The 20,469-nt window shown below is 36.4% G+C and overlaps 1 protein-coding gene across 2 annotated transcripts in view; it reads right to left on the bottom strand.

Annotated features, from left to right (window-relative positions):
• NAA35 (N-alpha-acetyltransferase 35, NatC auxiliary subunit) overlaps positions 1-16,716 on the bottom strand; it is a 58,359-nt gene extending 41,643 nt beyond the window's left edge. Inside the window, exons 1-6 of one of the 2 annotated variants that reach the window (XM_028508071.2) lie at positions 16,551-16,716; positions 15,563-15,691; positions 5,840-5,873; positions 5,292-5,406; positions 4,101-4,175; positions 2,076-2,243 (exon numbers count right to left, since the gene is read on the bottom strand). In XM_028508071.2, coding sequence (XP_028363872.1) covers positions 2,076-2,243; positions 4,101-4,175; positions 5,292-5,406; positions 5,840-5,873; positions 15,563-15,686 — 516 coding nt within the window. In that variant the 5' untranslated portion in view covers positions 15,687-15,691; positions 16,551-16,716. Of the gene's footprint in view, positions 1-2,075; positions 2,244-4,100; positions 4,176-5,291; positions 5,407-5,839; positions 5,874-15,562; positions 15,692-16,419 lie in introns of both variants that reach the window. The other variant, XM_036021800.1, reaches the window with a different exon arrangement.
• Positions 16,717-20,469: the final 3,753 nt, after the last annotated feature.

Below are 20,469 nucleotides of genomic sequence, written 5' to 3'. Positions count from 1 at the left end.
AAACATCTAATCTTTGCCCATAAGGGGTAAATAATGGTATCTCATACTTTTAATTTGCAATTCTGTTTAGTAAGGTTAGTTATCTTATGTTTAAAAACTATTTTGCAAACTATCTTCTGATTTTAAAACAATATTGATTTTAGAGAGAGGAAGGGAAAGAGAGAAAGAGAGAAAAAGTAAGTGTCGGGGCGGGGACAGAAAAAAACTCTGTGAGAGAGAAACATTGACTGGTTGCCTCTGGTACACCCCAACTAAGGATCTGACTCGCAAGCAAGGCATGTACCCTGACTGGGATCGGACCAGCCACCTTCGGCTCATGGAATGATGCTCCAACCAACTAAGCCATGTGGCCAGGACAACTATTTTCTGATATAAAAAAAATTTAACACTTAAAATATTTCATCTATATGCAATTTATTTTGCTGTTAGCCAACCCCTTCCCTCCCCAAAACACCCTAATTCATATGTTAGGTCCTCAAGCCCAAAGTGATGGTATTTGGATACAGGGCCTTTGGAAGGTGATTAGGTCACAAGGGCAGAGATGTCATACGTGAGATTACTGTCATTATAAGAGGAACCCCAGAGAGAGTTCCCTCTCCCCTTCCACCATGTGTGGACACAGTGTAAAGACGGCTGTCTATGAACTAGGGAGCAGGCCTTCACTAGACGCCGATCTTGGACAACTTAGCCTCCAGAACAGTGAGAAATAAATTTCTATTGTTTATAAGCCAACTAGTGTATGGTATTCTATTACAGCAGCCCAAAGGGACTAAGGCAGATGTAAAATAAGTTGATTTTCAAGAGTGATAATCAATTGTTCCAGTATGATTTGTTAAATGAATCATTTATCTGCCCTACTGATTTTTGATGTCCTTCGGGTATACTTTGAGAATGTAACTATTTAAAATAATTTGTATTTCTCTTCTCACTTATTAACTTAATCTCTTAAAAAATTCCACCTAATGCATTAGATTTTCCACAATGACACCCATGTCAATTCAAATATGTAGCTAAATAACCAATGAGTGTATAAAAAGTAAAGACTATTTCATAAACAACTCACAAGCCATACATTTAAATGTAGACAATCATGCTGGGTATATATCTAATTATTCTCACACACATAACATTAATTTAGAAAAGTTTTACATTCTATACACTGGACCATTGTTGGAGTCTAAGATATTTATTTTGGGTCAACAGCAATGTTAAAAAGAAACTACCAGTTTCAACAAAAGGAAGAATTACATTATCACTTATCAATAACCTCAAATGCTATCACATTTCCCCTTAAAACTACCAGCATCTGAAGCCTTGTTTCTATAAGGAGAAAAAAATCTATGTCTATAACTCAGAACACTTCAACAGAATGTGGTGCTTAGTACTAACTAGAGGAAAATGTTCACACCCTAAACAGCAATTTTTAATCAGTGTGCCCCATGAATTTTTAAAACATACAATACCTGACTATTTAGTCAGGTACAGTGACCTCTTTTCCCATAGATTGTCAAATAAAAACATAGTAACAGCCAATATAACAAAAGTCATCTGGTGTGAATGAATCAAAATTATACCTATTTTTTGTTAGACCAGCAACAGATATATTTTTTGATGTGCTGCAGAATTTTAGTAATTAGTTTGTGTGTGCCATGAGATGAAAAAGGTTGAAAATCGCTGCCCTAAAATATTCCTCATACCTTTGTTTTCTTTAGTTTCTGCTTATCCAAAGACTGAAAGTAAAGCACTTCTGTATTTTAATTTGTAAAAGGCTTAAGGGCAGAGACTAGCTCTTCTATTTTCTTTGTGAATTCCTACAATATCCAGAACAAAGTCCTCTGCACATAATGGATACTCAGTGAATGGTACTGACAGAAAGAACATACAGTAAGATGAAAGTCCTTTCTTACAGAGAAATGGATTACGTTAGCCAATATATAAATAGCAATGGCATCGATTTTAAAAACTGTTTTTAACTATACGCGTTATAAAAATATGTATCATAAAATCATTTAAATATATCACAGTGAATAAGATGGTCAATGAGCTTCAGGAATTCTTATATTACAAGATCTTACCTCTTCAAAAACAGCAGCTTTATTTACTTTTTCCCTTGCAATGTCACAGATTTTCAAGATTCCCAGAGCAAAAGCTTTCATGGCAGGGTCTTCTATAAAGTCTGGATTATGAATGTAAAGGCACGTAAATACTGTCTGTGCCAAGGAGTGGCCTTCTAACCATGTTATCTATAAAAGAAATAAAACAATGTATATGTTTAAGGTTACAAAGTCTGCAAAGTCTAAACTGATCCGACAGTCAAAGACCACAGTGTGACAGACCAAAATAAATATATTAATCATAAGATTTAAAAGGTGATTAAAGGGAAGGTCAGGAAAGACAAAAAAATTAGAATTCACTTTCACTGACTAAAGTCTTTCAAGAGCTACATACCATAAATATGATTAGCTGAAAGCTATAAATATGGAAAGCAGTCTTATATATAATTCAGTTTGCAATATATCTGGAGACTAATGGAGTTAGAGTGCCTCCAAATAGAGCACCCAAAAGCAATTAATTCCACATATAGTCAATAAAAATCCATAAACTAAGGAACTTACATTTTAGAATTAACTAGGTCCTTTGCCACTCATTTAACTCTTTTCATCCTTAAGACCCCAACCCAGTCAAGAGCATCATATCTCACCAAGACAATTGCAAGAAACTACATAATGGTTTTAGTGCCCCTGCCACCCATCTCTAATCCAATATACCCCCAACCAGAGGAATCTTTCAAAAACATAAAAATAATCATTCAACACTATTTTACTGTGTACTTACAATGGGCCAGGTACCAGGTGCTCAAAGCTGGTAATACCTATAGCAGCCCAAATTGAGTAACTATTATGTCCCAAGTGCTATGCTAGGTATTTTCGTATATCTTATGTCCTTTTTCCTAACACTTTGAGGAGGGTGGTATTTTTCTCCTTTCACATGTAAAGAAACAAAGTCAGAGGGTGTAAATAGTTTTACCCAAGTTTATATAGTTAGATTTTACACTAAGTCCAAGAATTCTGTAATAGAGCAAGACACATAGCACTGCATTACAAAATGAGAAATGCACATGAAAATTACTACAATCATTGCATTTTTGTATTACCAGTATGAAGACTTTCCAGGTGAAAAAACCCTCTAAAGGCCTAACTCTTAGAGACAGTTTCAAGAAGTATCATACAATGGTTGCTCAATTTTGGCAAAAACCCTCCTACTTCCCTCCCCATCTGTCCTATTCCACTGGGATGGTGAGCTAATAAAGAGTAAGAAAGGTATCTTTGAGGGAAGGAGACAGCTTCGGAGGAAGACAGACCAGGATCAGGACTCTAGTTTTGCCCTTTCCTAGCAATGTAACCCTAGCAAATAAGATGAAACCATGTGTTGAACAGAGCTGACATAAGACCTAAGTGAAAAATACACACATAAAACATCTAATAGAAGTACTTCACATACTGGCAACCAATACTTACTAAATGACCATATGAATAAAATTTATATAATTCTAAGGACAATGATTGAAATTTTTTTTTTAAAAGGATGATTAGGAATAGGCAAAAAAAGAAAAGAAAATAGGCAGTAAATGAGAATTTTGCCAGAATTAGCCAACATTGTTTAGGGAAGACAACTTATCCAGCATTTTCTCTGTCTTCAAACACATGGCCAATTTACTACAATTTACTACTAGATTAGAAAAATCTCTCTCCAAAGCCAATCCTTATTTCAATTCCATGCTTATTTATGGGACTTCCACTTACAAATTTGCTTCCCTGGATACCTTGAAAACAAAAAGGGTACTTATGGTAATGGCTACACTATTATCTTCACTAGAAAGAAAATACCCCCTTCACCCAGAAAATGAGAACCTAAAATCACCGGATGACAAGAAAAAATGCTGTTTCCTATAGTATACTTGGCCTGTTAATCTTATTTACACCTTACTAGCAAGCATTACAGATATTTCATACTCGACATTGATGTGTTTACTTTAAAATTTAAAGATACAGATAATTAATAGTTTTAAAATTAACTATTAGTGTTACTTTAACTCTTACCAAACAGCAAAAACATGTATCCATTATCCCTATCAATTCCGGCAAGGTGAGGTCTTTAATTTTAATGGTACCATCCTAAAAAGGAGGGGAAATATAACATATAAAAAGAAGATTTTTAAAATGTACATAAAGTAGCATTTTGCAAATGCTATATCAAATCCATATATTTTATCTTTCAAAAAGTAAGTATTTAAAAAGAACAATTCTAAGAAAACTCTATCTCATCATCGGATAAAAACTAAGAAGCCAAATTAACTCTGTATTCTTAAAAATATATTTAAAACAGGTCTTTGGTAAGAAAAATGAAAGTCTTTTCCATCTGAAACATAAAAAAGGCTTTATAAAGAAATAAAAAGCTAAACCAGCAAGTATTTTAAAAGCACAGTTCAAATTAGTTTCAAGTGTTAATAAATATGAATCATTTTAATGAATCAAAACTCACAGACGATAAAATAAACATTTTAAAAAACATTTCCCTTAAGATGGTTAATTATACTACCTGTAAATTTTGTTTAAAATATCTACTTACTCAGCAAATCTTTCTTCATAAAATATGCAAAATTTAACTCTGTGGCAACTATGAATGTGTTTCTAAATCAATTCTCAATGAGTAAACATCAAATCACTACCACAAACATTTTACTTAATATATTAATAGGTAAAATTTAATCCCTAAGCTAATTACTCTGGTATTTGAATATATACTCAGATGCTTTCAAAGATCAATTTTAAAAATACACACACACAAATTTAGAGCAAACTTTTATTGAAGACCTTAAATAAATAATTTTCAGATTTCAATAGAGATACATAACTAAAGGTTGTAACTAATTCTTACTTATATATTTGAGGTACTTTTAGAAAAGTACACTTGAAGTTAATATGCTAAGTTGCATTTCCATCAGTAATCAGAGTGTCTTAAAATATGAATAACAAACAGCCCTGGCTGATGTGGCTCAGTGGACTGAGCACTGGCCTGTGGAACAAACAGCCATTGGTTTGATAGTCAGTCAGGGCAAATGCCTGGGTTGCAGGCCAGGTCCCCATTGGGGGGCGCTTGAGAGGCAACCACACACTGATGTTTTGCTCCCTCCCTTCCCCTCTGTCTAAAAATAAATAAATACAATCTTTAAAAAAAATATATGAATAACAAACAATAAAAGAAAACACAAAAAGCACAATGGTGACTACCTTGATGGCTTGTTCAAAATTGAGAACTTTTCGATTAACTTGGTTTCCAATCATGCCAGCATCCATCTTGGGATCCATCATTTCAATGGCAGACATGGCTTCAAAAAGACCAAATCTGCAAATAAAAAAATTGACCCCATAAATTGTTTCTGAACTAGTAAACTTACCCAGATTCCCACAATGGTATAAAATTGTAATACTTTAAATAACTACAGTATTCTATGTATTTAAGTTTTTTTAACTTGCTTACACTTCTACTTCAATTCAATAACCTTCCTTCAACACAAAAATTCTTTCATGTACTTGTCACTAAAATTACTCAAGGAAAGGACCATAAGTCACAGTTTCACTGATAGAAACATTTTACATCATAACTAGGGGTCAGTTGCCCCAAAACAGCTCACCAAGGTGAAAAACATATTTATAATTAGTTTTACTTTTATAGCTTTGAATATAAAAGTACTCAGGCTTCAAGGAACACTACTGCACATGAGAAAAAACTGATGGAAATATCATACCACACTATTTCAAAGGACACAAATACTTACAGCTTATCATGAAGTAGTTCTCCCAACTTTAATTCTAAAAGAAACAAAGAGAAAAATCCTTTGATAATACCATATTTAACTTTTTATGCTCAGAAAAAAGACAAACAATATCACCTGAAAAATGCACATGTATTACTTTAAACTTAATTTTCTAAGATACGGTTGTAATATTGCTACTCAACTACAAACACAATGTCTTCTACACAGTGAATATTTGGATATTAACCAGAAACTAAACTTTTAAGAGTAAATGCCCCATCAAGGGCCAAAATAACCCAATTAGAATTACCAATCTCATTTTAAAAAATTACTAGTATTTCCTTGAAATAAACTTTTTCATAAAACTGATTACTACTTCTGAAGTTGTTAGGAATCAGCTGTTCTCAATCTAATCTCTTCTGTCCCAGGAACAGTGTTAAAACTATTTTCTTAAATTACTTTTTATTTAAATAATATAGAAAACACTTGCATAGACAGCTAATCAAAATGGTGTTCATTCCTTTAAAGCAGTTTTCAACCACAGCTGCATATTAGTATCATCTGGGGAGATTATGAAAATTTCAAAGTTCAAGCAGCACCCCAAACCAACTAGGAGTGGGTTTATGCAATACTGTTGAAGTGCTCCAGGTGATTTCAATGAGCAAGTATGGTGGGAACCACTACCATTTTAAGTAGCTTAAATACTGATGGCCAAGTCCTGTGGAAGGTATAAACAGGCAGTTTTCAGAACTTCGTAGCTAATCCTCTATTAAGTAACAGTAATGCTCTTACATCATCATAAGTTAAATTAATAGTAATTTTTAACAGTTTCATGTACCAAAACAGATAAATCAATGAGAGGCATGTATCAATTTCCTACAATAAAACATATGTAAAAGAACACAACTGCAGTTCTCAAAGATGGTTTGGGAACCCAAAAGTCTGTGATGTTAAAATTATTTTCATAATAATACTAAAACATGCTTTTTTTCATTGTGCTGACATCTGCACAGATAATGCAAAAGCAATGATGTGAAGGGGGTGGGGGGAGGGTGGGAAGCAATGCTGAGCAAAATTGTTGTGGCTTCAGCACAAAATCAAGATAGTGACCCCAAGCTAAAGAGTGAATTTTTCAACTCCATGTACTTGCAGCTAAAAAAGCAAAATTTTAAAAAAGATTCCACTCAAGAAATCCTTGATGAAACAGTAAAAACTATTAATCTCAAAAGCAGGGCTAAGATTCCACAAGGCACCAAGGGTACAAAATTTAACAAGACACTTGCTTTCTGTAGTGCCTTCAATTCTGCACTCTAGGTACCCTGCTTGGTTCACACTAGTGCAGGCCCTTGATTAGGGCATTAAATCTCAAACTTCTGAATATGTCTTTTTAATATTCTATTTGACAAAATGGAAAGTACATATTAATACTTCCAGTGCATACTAGTGTAACAGGCTATCTCAAGGAAAAGTACTTGCACAGTTATCACAGAACACCATTTTTTACTCGAAAGATCTAACAAACTATAGGTATTCAGACTTAAGAGTATGACATTTTCTTGAAGCAAGTAAGTTTACTGCTCTACGGGAAAATACCTGACATTTGTTGCCAATAATAAAATTCAAGCTTTCAAGCAAAAATTAACATTTTGGAAAATGTTTAATTTGCCACTGTAAGCTTGACAGTTTCCCAATACTTATACTTTTCTGATGATATTGTTGGTGATATTAACAAATGTGTTTTTTAATATTGTATAGTGAAGTGAGTCAACATTCAGAGGTTCTGCTTAACTCAGTGAACCAGTATTTTGCAAATGGCAATGCATGTTACAAAACTAGGCATGGGTAAAAGATCCACTCAAAGTTCAAGACAGACCAATGGATTTTAATGTAATAGAACATGAAAAATACATTGATAGAGCTTCAGATTCCACATAATGAATCTTTAAAAAACTACCACCTTTAAAAACTATTCAAAGGTGAATATTCACAATTACCTAAAAAGTGTAATCCATCTTTCAACTATGTATTTGGTGAGGTTAGATTTATGTCATATATTTCAACCAAAACAACCTGTGGTAACCAGTTAAATACAGAAGATGACATGGAATTCAGGTGCCCCCTATTATGCCAACATTAAAGAGATTTTCAAAAATATAAAACTCCCCTCTTTTAAGTTATTTTTTGTTTTGGAAAATACATGGACTTTTCATTAGAAAACTGTTATGTTAACATGCAATGAGTTTATTATCATTTTCAAATGGATTAATAAGTATTTTTAAATTTCTCCATTTTAAATTCTAATACAGTAAATATGTATACATAACACACAAACAATAATTAAGAGTGTAAGAGGATAATTTTTAAGAATATAATGGGGTCCTGAAGCCAAAAGAATTAATAACTGCTATAATAATCTATCATATACTTAGGGTATATGTGGGTACCAAATAGCTTCATCAATCTTTAAAATAAAACACTATACAGACCTAGAAGCAAGTTGGTCACTCTGTGACTTGGTTTCCTCATCAGTAAAATGAGAGGTTGAACTAGATGACTCTCATAAGGCCATACAGTAATCAGTTCACTCACTAGTAAACTACAGGCAGTAAACTTTAAAATTTATTCACTAAGCAAGCAGAGTACCAGCACTCTCACTGTATGGCCAATGACTAGACACAGGATCACAATCTTTTATAGCACTACGGACATAAGTCACTTGGGTGTTGTCCAGCTAGGTAGCAGTTCTCCAAAAATTTAGTGAGAAGGATAATGTTTTATATTTATCAATAGCAGACAGGGCAATGACATCATCACACATCACGAAGTCTCAAAAATTCCACTGTACGCTAATAAGAGAACGTGAATCAAAAAGGTAAATCAATGTCTTATTATTACCATGAAAATAGTTTTGACCTAGCATACCCTAGTGAAAGTCTTGGAGATCCCACGGATAATGGATCACACCAAACCATTAAACTAAGTTAACACAATGATTTTTTTTAAGTCACTTGTACTTTTAAGTTTAAGCCTTAAGTAGATGCAACGGTATATAGCTTAAACCACTCAGACCAAAGGAAATTAAGATACAAAAACTTTTGGACAATCTTGATAATAAACAACCTTTAATTTTATCCTCACTCCCTTGAAAAGCACAAATAGAAATGTTGTGAGAGACAATTTAACTTAATTTTGTCAATTACAGAATTCAATGACATCTTACTGAGAACACACTTCCATTTGCCTTGGAAATAAACAATGAATCATAACTTGTGGCTGGAGTCTGGGTATGCAGCAATGCTGAGCACCTGAAGCATATGACCTTTCTTTCCCCTGAAGAAACCAGGACAGAAAACATGCAACAATGCAAACACATTTTACCATCTCTTAAATGAGTAGATTTGAAGATGGATGCATAGGTAGGAATGCTTCACTTCCTTGCACAACCAATAGTAAGATAACAACCAATTTAAAAACAATAAACAATCAGAACTGCCGGAATATCAAACTTCATGGAACTCCAACAACCAAGGAGTTAAAGAAACATTCATCCAGACCAGTAGGAGGGGCAGAGGTGGGTAGCCAGGCAGGCAGATGGCGTGGGTGAGGAGGGATGGCTAACTGGAAACTAAAGACTCAAAACCTCTAGCTGTAAAATACTGTGGGGGTTGCTGCAGCAGGAGAAGCTCCTAGTTTCACATAACAGAGTTCATTGGAAAGTGGGGCCAGAGCAGAGTAAGTGAGCAGCACTGTTCCCTGTGACACCTCCCCCAAAGACAGCCCCACAACACAGCAAAGAGGGTTGCTCCACCCTGGAGAATACCTAAGGTTCTGCCCACTTACAACATAACAGGTGCGCCAAGACAAATATAGCCCAAACAAAAGAAAAGATCAAAACTCCAGAAAAAGCTAAGCGATGAGGAGATAGACAACCTATCTGATGCAGAGTTCAAAAACACTGGTAATCAGGATGCTTACAGAATTGATTGAACTCGGTCACAAAATGAAGAAAGAAATGCAGTCTACACAAAGTGAAATAAAGGAAAATATACAGGGAACAAAGAATGAAGGGAAGAAAACTGGGACTCAAATCAACGATACAGAACAACAAGAAGAAAGAAATATCCAACCAGAAGAAACAAGAATTCGAAAATATGAGGAGAGGCTTAGGAACCTCTGGGACAACTTTAAACACTCCAGTGTTCAAATCATAGGGTTGTCAGAAGGAGAAGAAGAAGAGCAAGAAATTGAACACTTGTTTGAAAACACAATGAGAGAGAACTTTCCTAATTTGGCAAAGGAAATAGACTTCCAGGAAGCACAGAAAGTCCCAAAGAAATTGGACCCAAGGAGGAACACACCAAAGCACATCATCATTAAGCTACCCAAGATTAAAAATAAGGAGAGAATCCTAGAAGCAGCAAGAGGAGAGAGTTCCCTACAAAGGAGTTCTCATAAGACTATCAGCTGATTTCTCAAAAGAAACCTTACAGGCAAGAATGGGCTGGAAAGAAGTATTCCAAGTCATGAAAGGCAAGGACCTACATCCAAGATTGCTCTATCCAGCAAAGCTTTCATTTAGAATGGAAGGGCAGATAAAGTGCTTCCCAGATAATGTCAAGTTAAAGGAGTTCATCATCACCAAGCCCTTATTATATGAAATGTTAAAGGGACTTATCTAAGAAATAGATCAAATACTACAAACAATAAAACAACAACTAACTCACAACTATCAACAACCGAACCTAAAAAGCAAAAAAATTAAGCAAACAACTAGAACAGGAACAGAACCACAGAAATGAAGATCACATGGAGGGTTATCAGTGGGGAGGGAGAGAATGAGAGGGAAAGGTACAGGGAATAAGAAACATAACTTGTAGGCATAAAATAGACAGGGGGAGGTTAAGAATGGTATAGGAAATGGAGAAGCCAAAGAACTTAAATGTACAACCCATGGGCATGAACTAAAGGGGGTGATTGTAGAATGCTGGAGGGTGGTGGAAGGATAAATGGGAGAAAAAAATTGGGACAACTGTAATAGCATAATCAATAAAATATACTACAAAAATAAAATAAATGAGAAGATTATTTGTAAACTGGTATTAGAGATCTCTGAATAGATTTTCTACATATAACTTTATAAATGATGACGACATTCCCAGCTAGGATCTACTGAATCCATGATATAACTGAAATCCAATGTCACTATGTTTTTTTCTGTAAGATGGCTCTAGTAGTGCTTAGCTGTCTTTAACTTCATAAGAAATCATTTTGTTAGACTGTACTATGACAGCTGTTATGTTAGCCTGCATTTTAAAAAAACTTATCATATTGATGAATTTTTGCACAGCCCATTTAAAATTAAAGATGGAAGAAAACCTGCAACATTTTTTGGCATATTATGCTTTATTATTTCAAAAAAGGTAAAAATGCAACTGAAACACACACAAAAAAGATTTGTGTAGTGTATGAAGAAAGTGCTGTGACTGATCGAATGTGTCAGAAGTGGTTTGAGAAGTTTCTTGGTACTATTAACATTCTGGCCAAATAATCCTTTGCTGTGGGGCTGTCTTATGCACTGGAAGCTGTTAGCAGCACCCCTGGCCTCTACCTACTAGAAGCCAATAGCAGGAGATAGCTGACATACTCAAAATATCCAAATCAATAAAATTATTAGTGAAAATGAAACATGTCTTTTATTTTACATAAAAAATGCAATGGACTTTTTGGCCAACCTAATAGTAGTGATATTTAAACAAATCAGTTAACCCCTGGGTGAAGGTGGTCAACTGAGCACATGCAAGTACTTTAAATTCCTTCCTGAAATCTCATTAAAACAACTAGAATTACTTTTCTAAAAAGAAGGGTATAAACTCAAAGGAACAAAAACAAGTGTAGAAATAATACAACAAAACTGGGGAAACCTGGAAACAGAAAGACAAGTAGTTCCCCCACAATGATCTAAAGTGATCCACAATTAATAGTGTATCCACAGTTATGATGAGTGATCCACAACTAACCAGCTGCCTACCCAACACATGCCCCACCACTGAAAATATTCTTGATTTCCATGAAATAAGGAAAATGTAACTTTCATTTCTACAACCAAAATCACCTAAGAAATACTTTATAGGTTACCCAGATCTTTCACCAAAAAAATTTCTGTCCATCTTTTTCCTCTTAGAATAAAGTGCTAACCAATTGCAAATCCCTATAACAATGATTCTCAAACTTCAGTTCATGGATAGGGATGGGCAACCAAAAAAAGTCCATGAAAGTTTTATCAAGAAACTACAAGCATATTTCTTCTATAATTGTTAAATACTATGTAATCAGTTCAATGATAATCTTTTTAAAAAATTACAGAAATATATTATAGACCAACTGGGTAACATTATAACCAAGCATTGTTATAATTTCAGTGCCTGAGCTTACGTTCATAATTATGCTGGTTTTAAGCAGTCACTGAAAATGACAGCATTTAACGTGATGCTGTGATTCTCAAACTTCTGAAGTACGAGATTCAGATATTTTTCTGGTTTGAAGAAACATGGCCTTAGAATATTCATTTACTCTTAAAACAAATACATATTGAGTACCTATAAAAGTTCTGAGTGAGAGAAGACAAAACAGAAAGGAAGAGAAAGAGCGAGCTTAAGCAACCTAGATTTTAAGAGAGAGAAAAGAAAGCAATAAAGGGTACTGGGTAAGAGCTGAAGAAATGGGATGGAAAAAGAGGGTCTTAAACAACGGTACCTCTAATAAAGATGGGCTGAGGAAGAATTAACTAAGCCATCAAAGAGGTAAGAAAATGGGATGAGAGATGGATCCATATCCTCCTAGACCAGAGCTTAAAAAGAATGGAAATAATGGTAGCCAAGCATGGGTTGTAGGCATCATCCTAGGAGAGCATGTGGAAGAAGGGAATCTGGCAGGCAGAAGAAGGAGCAGTATTTCATGATTATTTATGTTTAAGTGAAATTTCTAAGATGTGGGTTTGTAATTCAGAAAGCACCTAAATATAGACAACCAAATGGAATATGAAGAACAGAGACTATTTTAGGCAAGATTTCCTAGAGAAACAAAGCTCAGAGTTGTTCTTTAGGTTATTACATACCAGGCAAAACAACAGTGATGGCACCATACATTCAAAGTAATTTAGAAAGAAAGAAAGAAAAAAAAAAAGAGCCTCAAGGTCAGGTATAGGAAATGTGGGGGGGATGCCTACCATCTGCCTAATAGAAAATAAAAGAAATGATGAAAGTCAGAATCTGATCCAAAGGATTTTGTAGAGTCACTAAAAGAGTAAGTAGAAATGTGCATGAAAAAACATTGCCATCCATATGCAGATAATTTTACTGTACAAAAAAAGAAAAAAATCTACCAAAGTCTAGCCAAATGCCATCATACTGTCACCAAACATGAGAAAACACTGCAATAGTTAAAGAAAAAGGATGTAATGATGTCTGTTTTAAACTTAGTTTTCAGAAAGTTGCTAGAACAGAAGTCTAAACTATAATCCAGGCAATAAATCTGATTATTTTAAAAAGGGAAAACAAATTATTAATACCACAGGCTTAAGACCTTCCAACAGCCTTTAGTACTAATCTACATGCAAAGGAAGATTAATTCTATGTCAATTTTTTAGTTTCAAGATGTATACCTCACATTTGTGTCACCTGAGCGAGTGCAAGAGCTAATTATGGAAGAATAGGATGGTTTAATTAATGTTGGCAACAAAATGACATACTACCTCCTCTCGGTCCACACGAAAGCAGGATTAACCCATATCTCCTGCTCTAAATTCCTTCCATGAAGAAGCAGAATTATTCACTGTTCCTCAAACATAAAAGCTTCATCTGGCTCTAATGGTTCATGTCAGTCTAGAATAATTCCCTTTTACATTCACTTAGAGAAACTCAATCACTCCTTCAAGGTCCAACTTAAGCCATATGCACTTCATAAAACCTTTCCCTTTTAGGTGCATAATGACAGCCCCCTAATACAGTTCACTTAAAATCAGTGCAAAATGATAGGCCTGATCCACTTAACAGCCTAAGATCTGCAGGCACAAAAACTACACTGTAACTTAAAAGTTCTTTCTCTCTCCCTGAGGTAGACATATATGGGCAGTCACTCAACTCCCAGTCTAATGCTCTTTCCACTCTCTCTCTTAGGCATACTTTAATTGGACATGCATTTTAAAATAGTCAAAGGGTAAGCAAGCACATGATTTATCATTCTGCTTATAATTCAAATGCCTCCCTTTCCACGTGCAGATGCTCCAAGTCTTCATTCCTCTCCTTAAGAGCACTGTTCTAAACACATGCCACCTCACCATCACCAAAGACCCCTAACAGAGAGGCCACCAAGGTGTGAATCCCTCCACCATTCCTCTCCATCCACTTAGAAACAAACCTGTATCTTCACCATCCCAACCTTATTTCCTCCTGGCTCAGTATGTCCCTGTTCTTCCCCACTCCGAGTTAATTTCTCTACCATGTTTTTGATCCAATCCTCTCAATGTTCAAGCTCTCATTCTATCTTTGTTACTTTCTGGTATCTTAAATCTCCCACCTCGGCACCCCTCAAACAACAAACATGCTCAGTTCTCCAATCATTTATGCCCAAACATTTATCAAATGTACTATACGCCAGGAAATGTTCTGTGTGCTAGGGTTACTGACAAGACCTCTACACTTACAGAGTTTATATTCCAGTGGGAGAAGCTGACAATAATAACTGAAAATGGTGATTTCTAACATTAGATAAGTGCTATGAAGTGAATAAAACAGGGTGATTCAACTGAGCAGGAGTTGGATAGAAGAGAAAGAAGGGGTGAGTTTGCATAGATGAGAGGTTTTGACGAGTCCTCACTGGAGAGGTAACATTTAAGTGGTCAGGAAGGAGCCAGCTATGTGAAGAACTGAGGGCAAAGTAATTTAAGATATACAATGAAACATGCAAAGGAAGGGGGACCACCTTGGAGTGTTTAATGAGCAGGACTTATAACTCACATAATGAGCTCAGTGGGGCAGTGGTACAAAAATGAAGTTGAGCCCTGGTTAATGTGTCTCAGTTGGCTAGAGCACCGTCCAGTAGACCAAAAGGTTGTGGGTTAGATTCCAGGTCAGGGGCCTAGGCCGCAGTTCCACCCCTGGTCAAGGGATGTACAAGAGGCAGCCAGTGGATCAATGTGTCTCTCCCTCTTTCTCCCTCCCTGCCCCTCTCTCTAAAATCATTAAGAACGTCCTTGAGTAAGGATTAAAAAAACAGAAGTCTAAGTGGCAGGCAGGCACCAGATCATAAAGGCCACGGGGAAGAAGTTGGAATTTATTCTATATGCAGCAGGAAGCCACTGGAGGATCTTAAGCAGGCAACGATATAATTTAATCATTTTCAAACTTCAAATAGACAATATTACTACTATCTTTAGGTCCACACAATCCCTGTTTCCACAGTTCAAAATTATTGTTATATATTCTCTTACCTTTACTTAAGAAGTTATAAAATTTTAATTTAAAAAATTGCCTCAGCATCAATATTTAATGATGTGTGTGTATATATATATATATGCTTTAAATGAAAGTTAAAAGTAGAAGATAATGAATAAATGTGGTTAACAAACTTAAATAAACCACACTCACCTACTGATTTGATTTATTGAAACAATGCAGAAATCATAATCAAGATTTTATTTTACCCTTTCTCAGATTCTGAACTTCTAATCCAAAAATTCAAACTCACCTCGACAAGCTTCTTCAAAATCTTGAGTTATGTCCACCCAGTTTGTATTGCTTTTTTCCATCTTTTCTGGTATACTGAGCTCCCATCCCGAATCATCGTCTTCTACAGAAGCTTTCATAACCATTATGCCTACAAAATTAATACTGGTTTAAAAGAGAGGATGTAGCTTTCAGGGCCAGCATATTTGCAACCATATGTATTTAAGAATTGAATGAAAATATTACTAAACTGTTAAGGCAGGGCTCTTCTGAGTTTGAGGGTAGTATTGGAAAAACATACCTTATTGTGAGATTTAACGCAATTAAATCTCACAATAATCAACACTACTGCTGCTCATTTACTAATAGCCAGTCACCTACCAGAGCTCATAAAGAGTTTGCCCTCTCACTATTTAAGGAGAAAAATCACAAACCATTCATCCTACTACTGGCCCAAACAGAACCAACTCCAGAGCTTCCAACTTGCAACACAGGCCGTATAAGTGACCACCAAGGCATTCTACAGGATTCCCTCTCGCAACATTTCAAGTCAAGGTGGTTCCTCATTCGCCAGGAGCTTGCTGGGCCAACCTCTACCTGGCCGACGGCACCAGGTAGCCTCGCCGAGATGCGTGGCGTGCGGGAGCCCACGGTGGGGTCCCACCCTCCAGGCCTACAGCGGGGCCGCACCTGAGGCGGGAACCCGCCCCGCCCCCCCTACAGGTCAACTCGACCCGGCCCCACAGGGCGCGAAAGCAAGGACAGAGCTACTGTGGCACGAGAGAGCGGGCATGCCTGGTACCGGGTCTCTGCCTCGGAACACCGGTCAAGGCTGAGGCCTCGGTGGGTAACCGGCACCCGGGAACCCGAAGCTCCTACCTGAAATGAGGCGGGAGGGCCGGGGCCGCAGGGTGACCTGCCGTCCCCAGGGTTTGCCACACAAGCAGGGACTGAAGCGCTCAAACAAGGGAGACAGGAAGTCTCAATGGCTCCTCACGGGCAAATCGTACCTACTACTCCAACGGCTACTCGCGTGGCCACGCACTGCCCAGACCGCGGAAATCACGAAGCCTCCTCTTCTGCCGCCGATGTAGCAGCCGCTGCAGGCGCCGCCGCCCCCTACCCTCTGTGCTCAGCCTGACCGGCTGCTTGCGCGCATGCGTACGCCCGGTGCGCGCGACCCCGCCCCCTCTCCCACACTCTTAGGGTATCGTGATCTGCAGCCACACCCCTTCCCTCACCACTGCCACCAGTCGGTCGAGTGCGGCTATTCTTTTTTTCTCGCGGGAGTAGAGCCAATCGCGAGAACGGAAGATACCTTTCCTCTCCGCCCTCGGGCCCGAGTCCCTGGGTAGCGGGCAGGTCTTGGTAAGGGGCGGAGCCTAGGGCCGTCGAATCCGCCCAGCCCCGCGCTGAGCCCTGGGAAATTCTTTAGAAAGGTGACTTGACGATCGAGGTTATATTGTAAGTACGCCTATACCCCAGCCATTGCGGTATTAAATGAAGAGCCCAGCTTCTAGACTTCTACCGAGGTAGTGGGCCTGACACCAGATTTAAGTGTTCAGAAGAGTGCCTGGGGGTTTCGTGAGGGAAAAGAGAAACAAAATATCTGCAGGGTCAAGCCAGCCATTTTCTTTTAAACTCATACATGTTTTAGAGTAAAAAAAAAAATGCTAGTAAAATAATGAGTTTTAAAGTGGGGTAAAATAAGTAGACTAGTAAGAAACACATCTTTACCACCACATACCCATTAAAATTTAAGAAGATACCAAATATCGATTAGGACGTGGAGCAACTGGACCTCTTATGTAGCTGATGGTGATGCAAAATGGTTAAAACTACTTAGGAAAAGTTTGTCCTTTACAGTAAAGTTTATCATACACTTATATGATCCAGCAATTCCACTCCTATTTACTTATGAATACAAATATGTGTTTGTACATTAATTTTCATAGCCTTATTTGTAATGATCAGAAACTGGAAACAACGCAAATGTTCATTGAATGGTGAATGCATAAAGAACTCCGGGCATAGCCATATGATTTAATTAATAGTAATTATCAACAAAGAGGGATGAACTACTTGACATATAAAGACATGAATCTCAAAATAACGTTGAGCAAAGGAAGTCAGACTATGAGCAAAAGAGTATGATTACATTTATATGAAACTATAAAAAGACAAATTTAAACCACAGTGATAGAAAACATCAGTGACTGCAGAGGTGGGTGGGGGAGTGGGAGAAGAGTCAAGAAATGATTAACTGGAATAGGGCTAGGTGATCTGAGGTAATGGAAATGTTCTGTATCTTGATTATGGTGATCATTAGTTATATGGGTTGATGTATGTGTAAAAATTCATTAAAGTAAACACAATGTGTGTTTTATTGTTTGCAAGCCAAACTTCAATAAAGTTGATTTAAAAAAAAAAAAACAGAACACACCTTTACATCTCTTACAGGATAATGTGTTTCCCTAAGGGCAGGAACTTTGCCTGTTTTGATTAAACTTGAATCCGTAGCATTTAGGGCAGTGTTTGCCATATAATGTAATAGGCACTCACTAAATATTACACACTGAGGGTGAGAATGTGGGAAAGAATCACAATAAGACAGAAATTTCTATTTCTCCAAAACCATTTGGTAATCTTTACAGAGGCCACAAGAAATCTAGAAAAGAATGAACTGATTGCATTTAAGTTATTCAGTATTATGTATAGATTGTAACAAAAATGGGTACCAAAAAACCCCACCAGTTTTTGGAAAGAAAGAAATTACCAGAACAAAGCAGTCAAGTGAAATAAGGTTTTATTAATTTCTTCACTAAAATTATAATTTATTTGAAGTTCAAACTTATTTTACTAGTTCTACTTACCTCTCTTCTGTAAAAAACAGTTTTTCTGAGAAACAGAGGTTAACTTATTTAACTTATCCTCATCCTATATGCTTGGTAGTGTGGAAGAATGATGGGCATTGTAGACATTAGATACACTACATGATGAATGAATAAATGCAAAGGAACTAATTAACAAAGAGTTGGTCCACTTAAAAAAATCAGTAGTTACGGAGTTGATGGGCATTTTTGGAGATCTGGAAACTAATTCTTATTAGTCTAAATCTTGACTTATAAAATCCTAAGTATTCCTTGCTTAAACACTTCTATTGAGAGGAAATTTAGTTTGATGTCATCATATTAATTGATATCAGGAACAAATATAGGAAGAGTTAGATAAAAGCAGAGCTGCTAAAGAAAAAATTTAAAAAAATGGGACTACATGAAACTAAAAAGTTTTTGCATGGCAAAGGAAAACATCAACAAAATAAAAAGACAACCCACAGAATGGGAGAACATATTTGTTGATACATCTAATAAGGGGTTAATATCCAAAATTTATAAAGAACTTACAAAACTCAACACCAGTTATAAAATGGGCAAAGGACCTGAATAGACACTTCTCCAAAGAGGACAACAGATGGCCAATAGACATATGAAAAGATGCTCAATGTCACTAATCATCAGAGAAATGCAAATTAAAACCACAATGAAATATCATCTCATACCTGTCAGAATGGTTATCACCAATAAATCAAACAGAAAGTGCTAGTGAGGATGTGGAGAAAGGAGAAGGAACTCTTGCACTGCTGGTGGGAATACACATTAGGTAGTCACTGGAAAGCAGATACATCAAAAAATTAAAAGTGGATCTGCCTTTGGACCAAGCTATGCCACTTCTGGTAATGTATCTAAAGGAAGCCAAAACACTAATTCAAAAGAACATAAGCATAAACACCCCTGTGCTCACTGCAGCATTATTTACAATAGTCAAGATATGTAAGCAGCCCAAGTGCCCATCAGTAGATGAGTGGATAAAACAACTATGGGCCATTTACACAATTAAATACTACTCAGCTGTAAAAAAGAAGAAAGTTTTACCCTTTGTGACAGTATGGATGAACCTGGAGAACGTTATGCTAAGTGAAATAAGCCAGTTAGAGAAAGACAAGTACCATATGATTTCACTCATATGTGGAATCTAAAGAAACTGAACTAACAAGCAAAAATGGAAACAGACTCCTAGATAGCAGGATGACAGCTAAGGGGGGTGGGGAAGTAAGGGAGTCGAGGGATTGAGCAAAAAGGAAAAAGGACTCATGGACATGGACAGCAGGGTAGTGGTTGTGGGATATGGAAGGGTGTATAAGGGGACTAAATGGTAATGGGAAAAATACAATAACATTTAAAAAAATAAATAAAGGTCTGATTCTGTCATGTATATAAATAAGAAGCAGAGCTGCTTTTATAATTTGACTATTTAGTTTTACCACTGCATAAAGGAAATTAAGGGTGTCCCTAAAGGCTGCAGGCAATTCAGAGAAATGCTTTCAGAAAAGGAAATGGAAAAAATAAAAATATCCTACTGTATCATGCAATAGAAACATGATACTATTTTTTATTAAGCACAGGCAATATCAGTTAGTTCAATTGTATTTACATTCTCTTTTTTAAAAATCTTACTTCATGCACCTGAAGAATACTCAGTAATCCCATAAAGTTATTAAAAAGTTAAACTTCTATACTGGGGAATAATATATAACTATCTTCTCTATAATGTTTATAATGTAACAACATTATAGATATAGTCTTCTCACACATAAATTATTTAAAGATTTTATTTTTTTTTAGAGGAGAAGAGAGAGAGAAAGAGAGGAAAGAAACATCATTGCAAGAGAGAAGCATCAGTTGGTTGCCTCTGATTCATGTCCCGACCAGGAATTACACCCGAAACCCAGGCATGTACCCTGAGCAGGAATCAAACCATGGACCTTTTGATTTGCAGGACTATACCCAACCAACTGAGTCACACTGGTCAGGGCTCACACACATTTTTAATTAGTTATTCTTACTATCCATTATTACTCATTGTTATTGT

This window comes from Phyllostomus discolor, chromosome 3 (genome assembly GCF_004126475.2).
Source record: "Phyllostomus discolor isolate MPI-MPIP mPhyDis1 chromosome 3, mPhyDis1.pri.v3, whole genome shotgun sequence".
NCBI classification, from domain to species: domain Eukaryota; kingdom Metazoa; phylum Chordata; class Mammalia; order Chiroptera; family Phyllostomidae; genus Phyllostomus; species Phyllostomus discolor.
The sequence above is the reverse complement of the archived record's forward strand: the minus strand, read 5'-3'. Positions and strand labels throughout refer to the sequence as shown.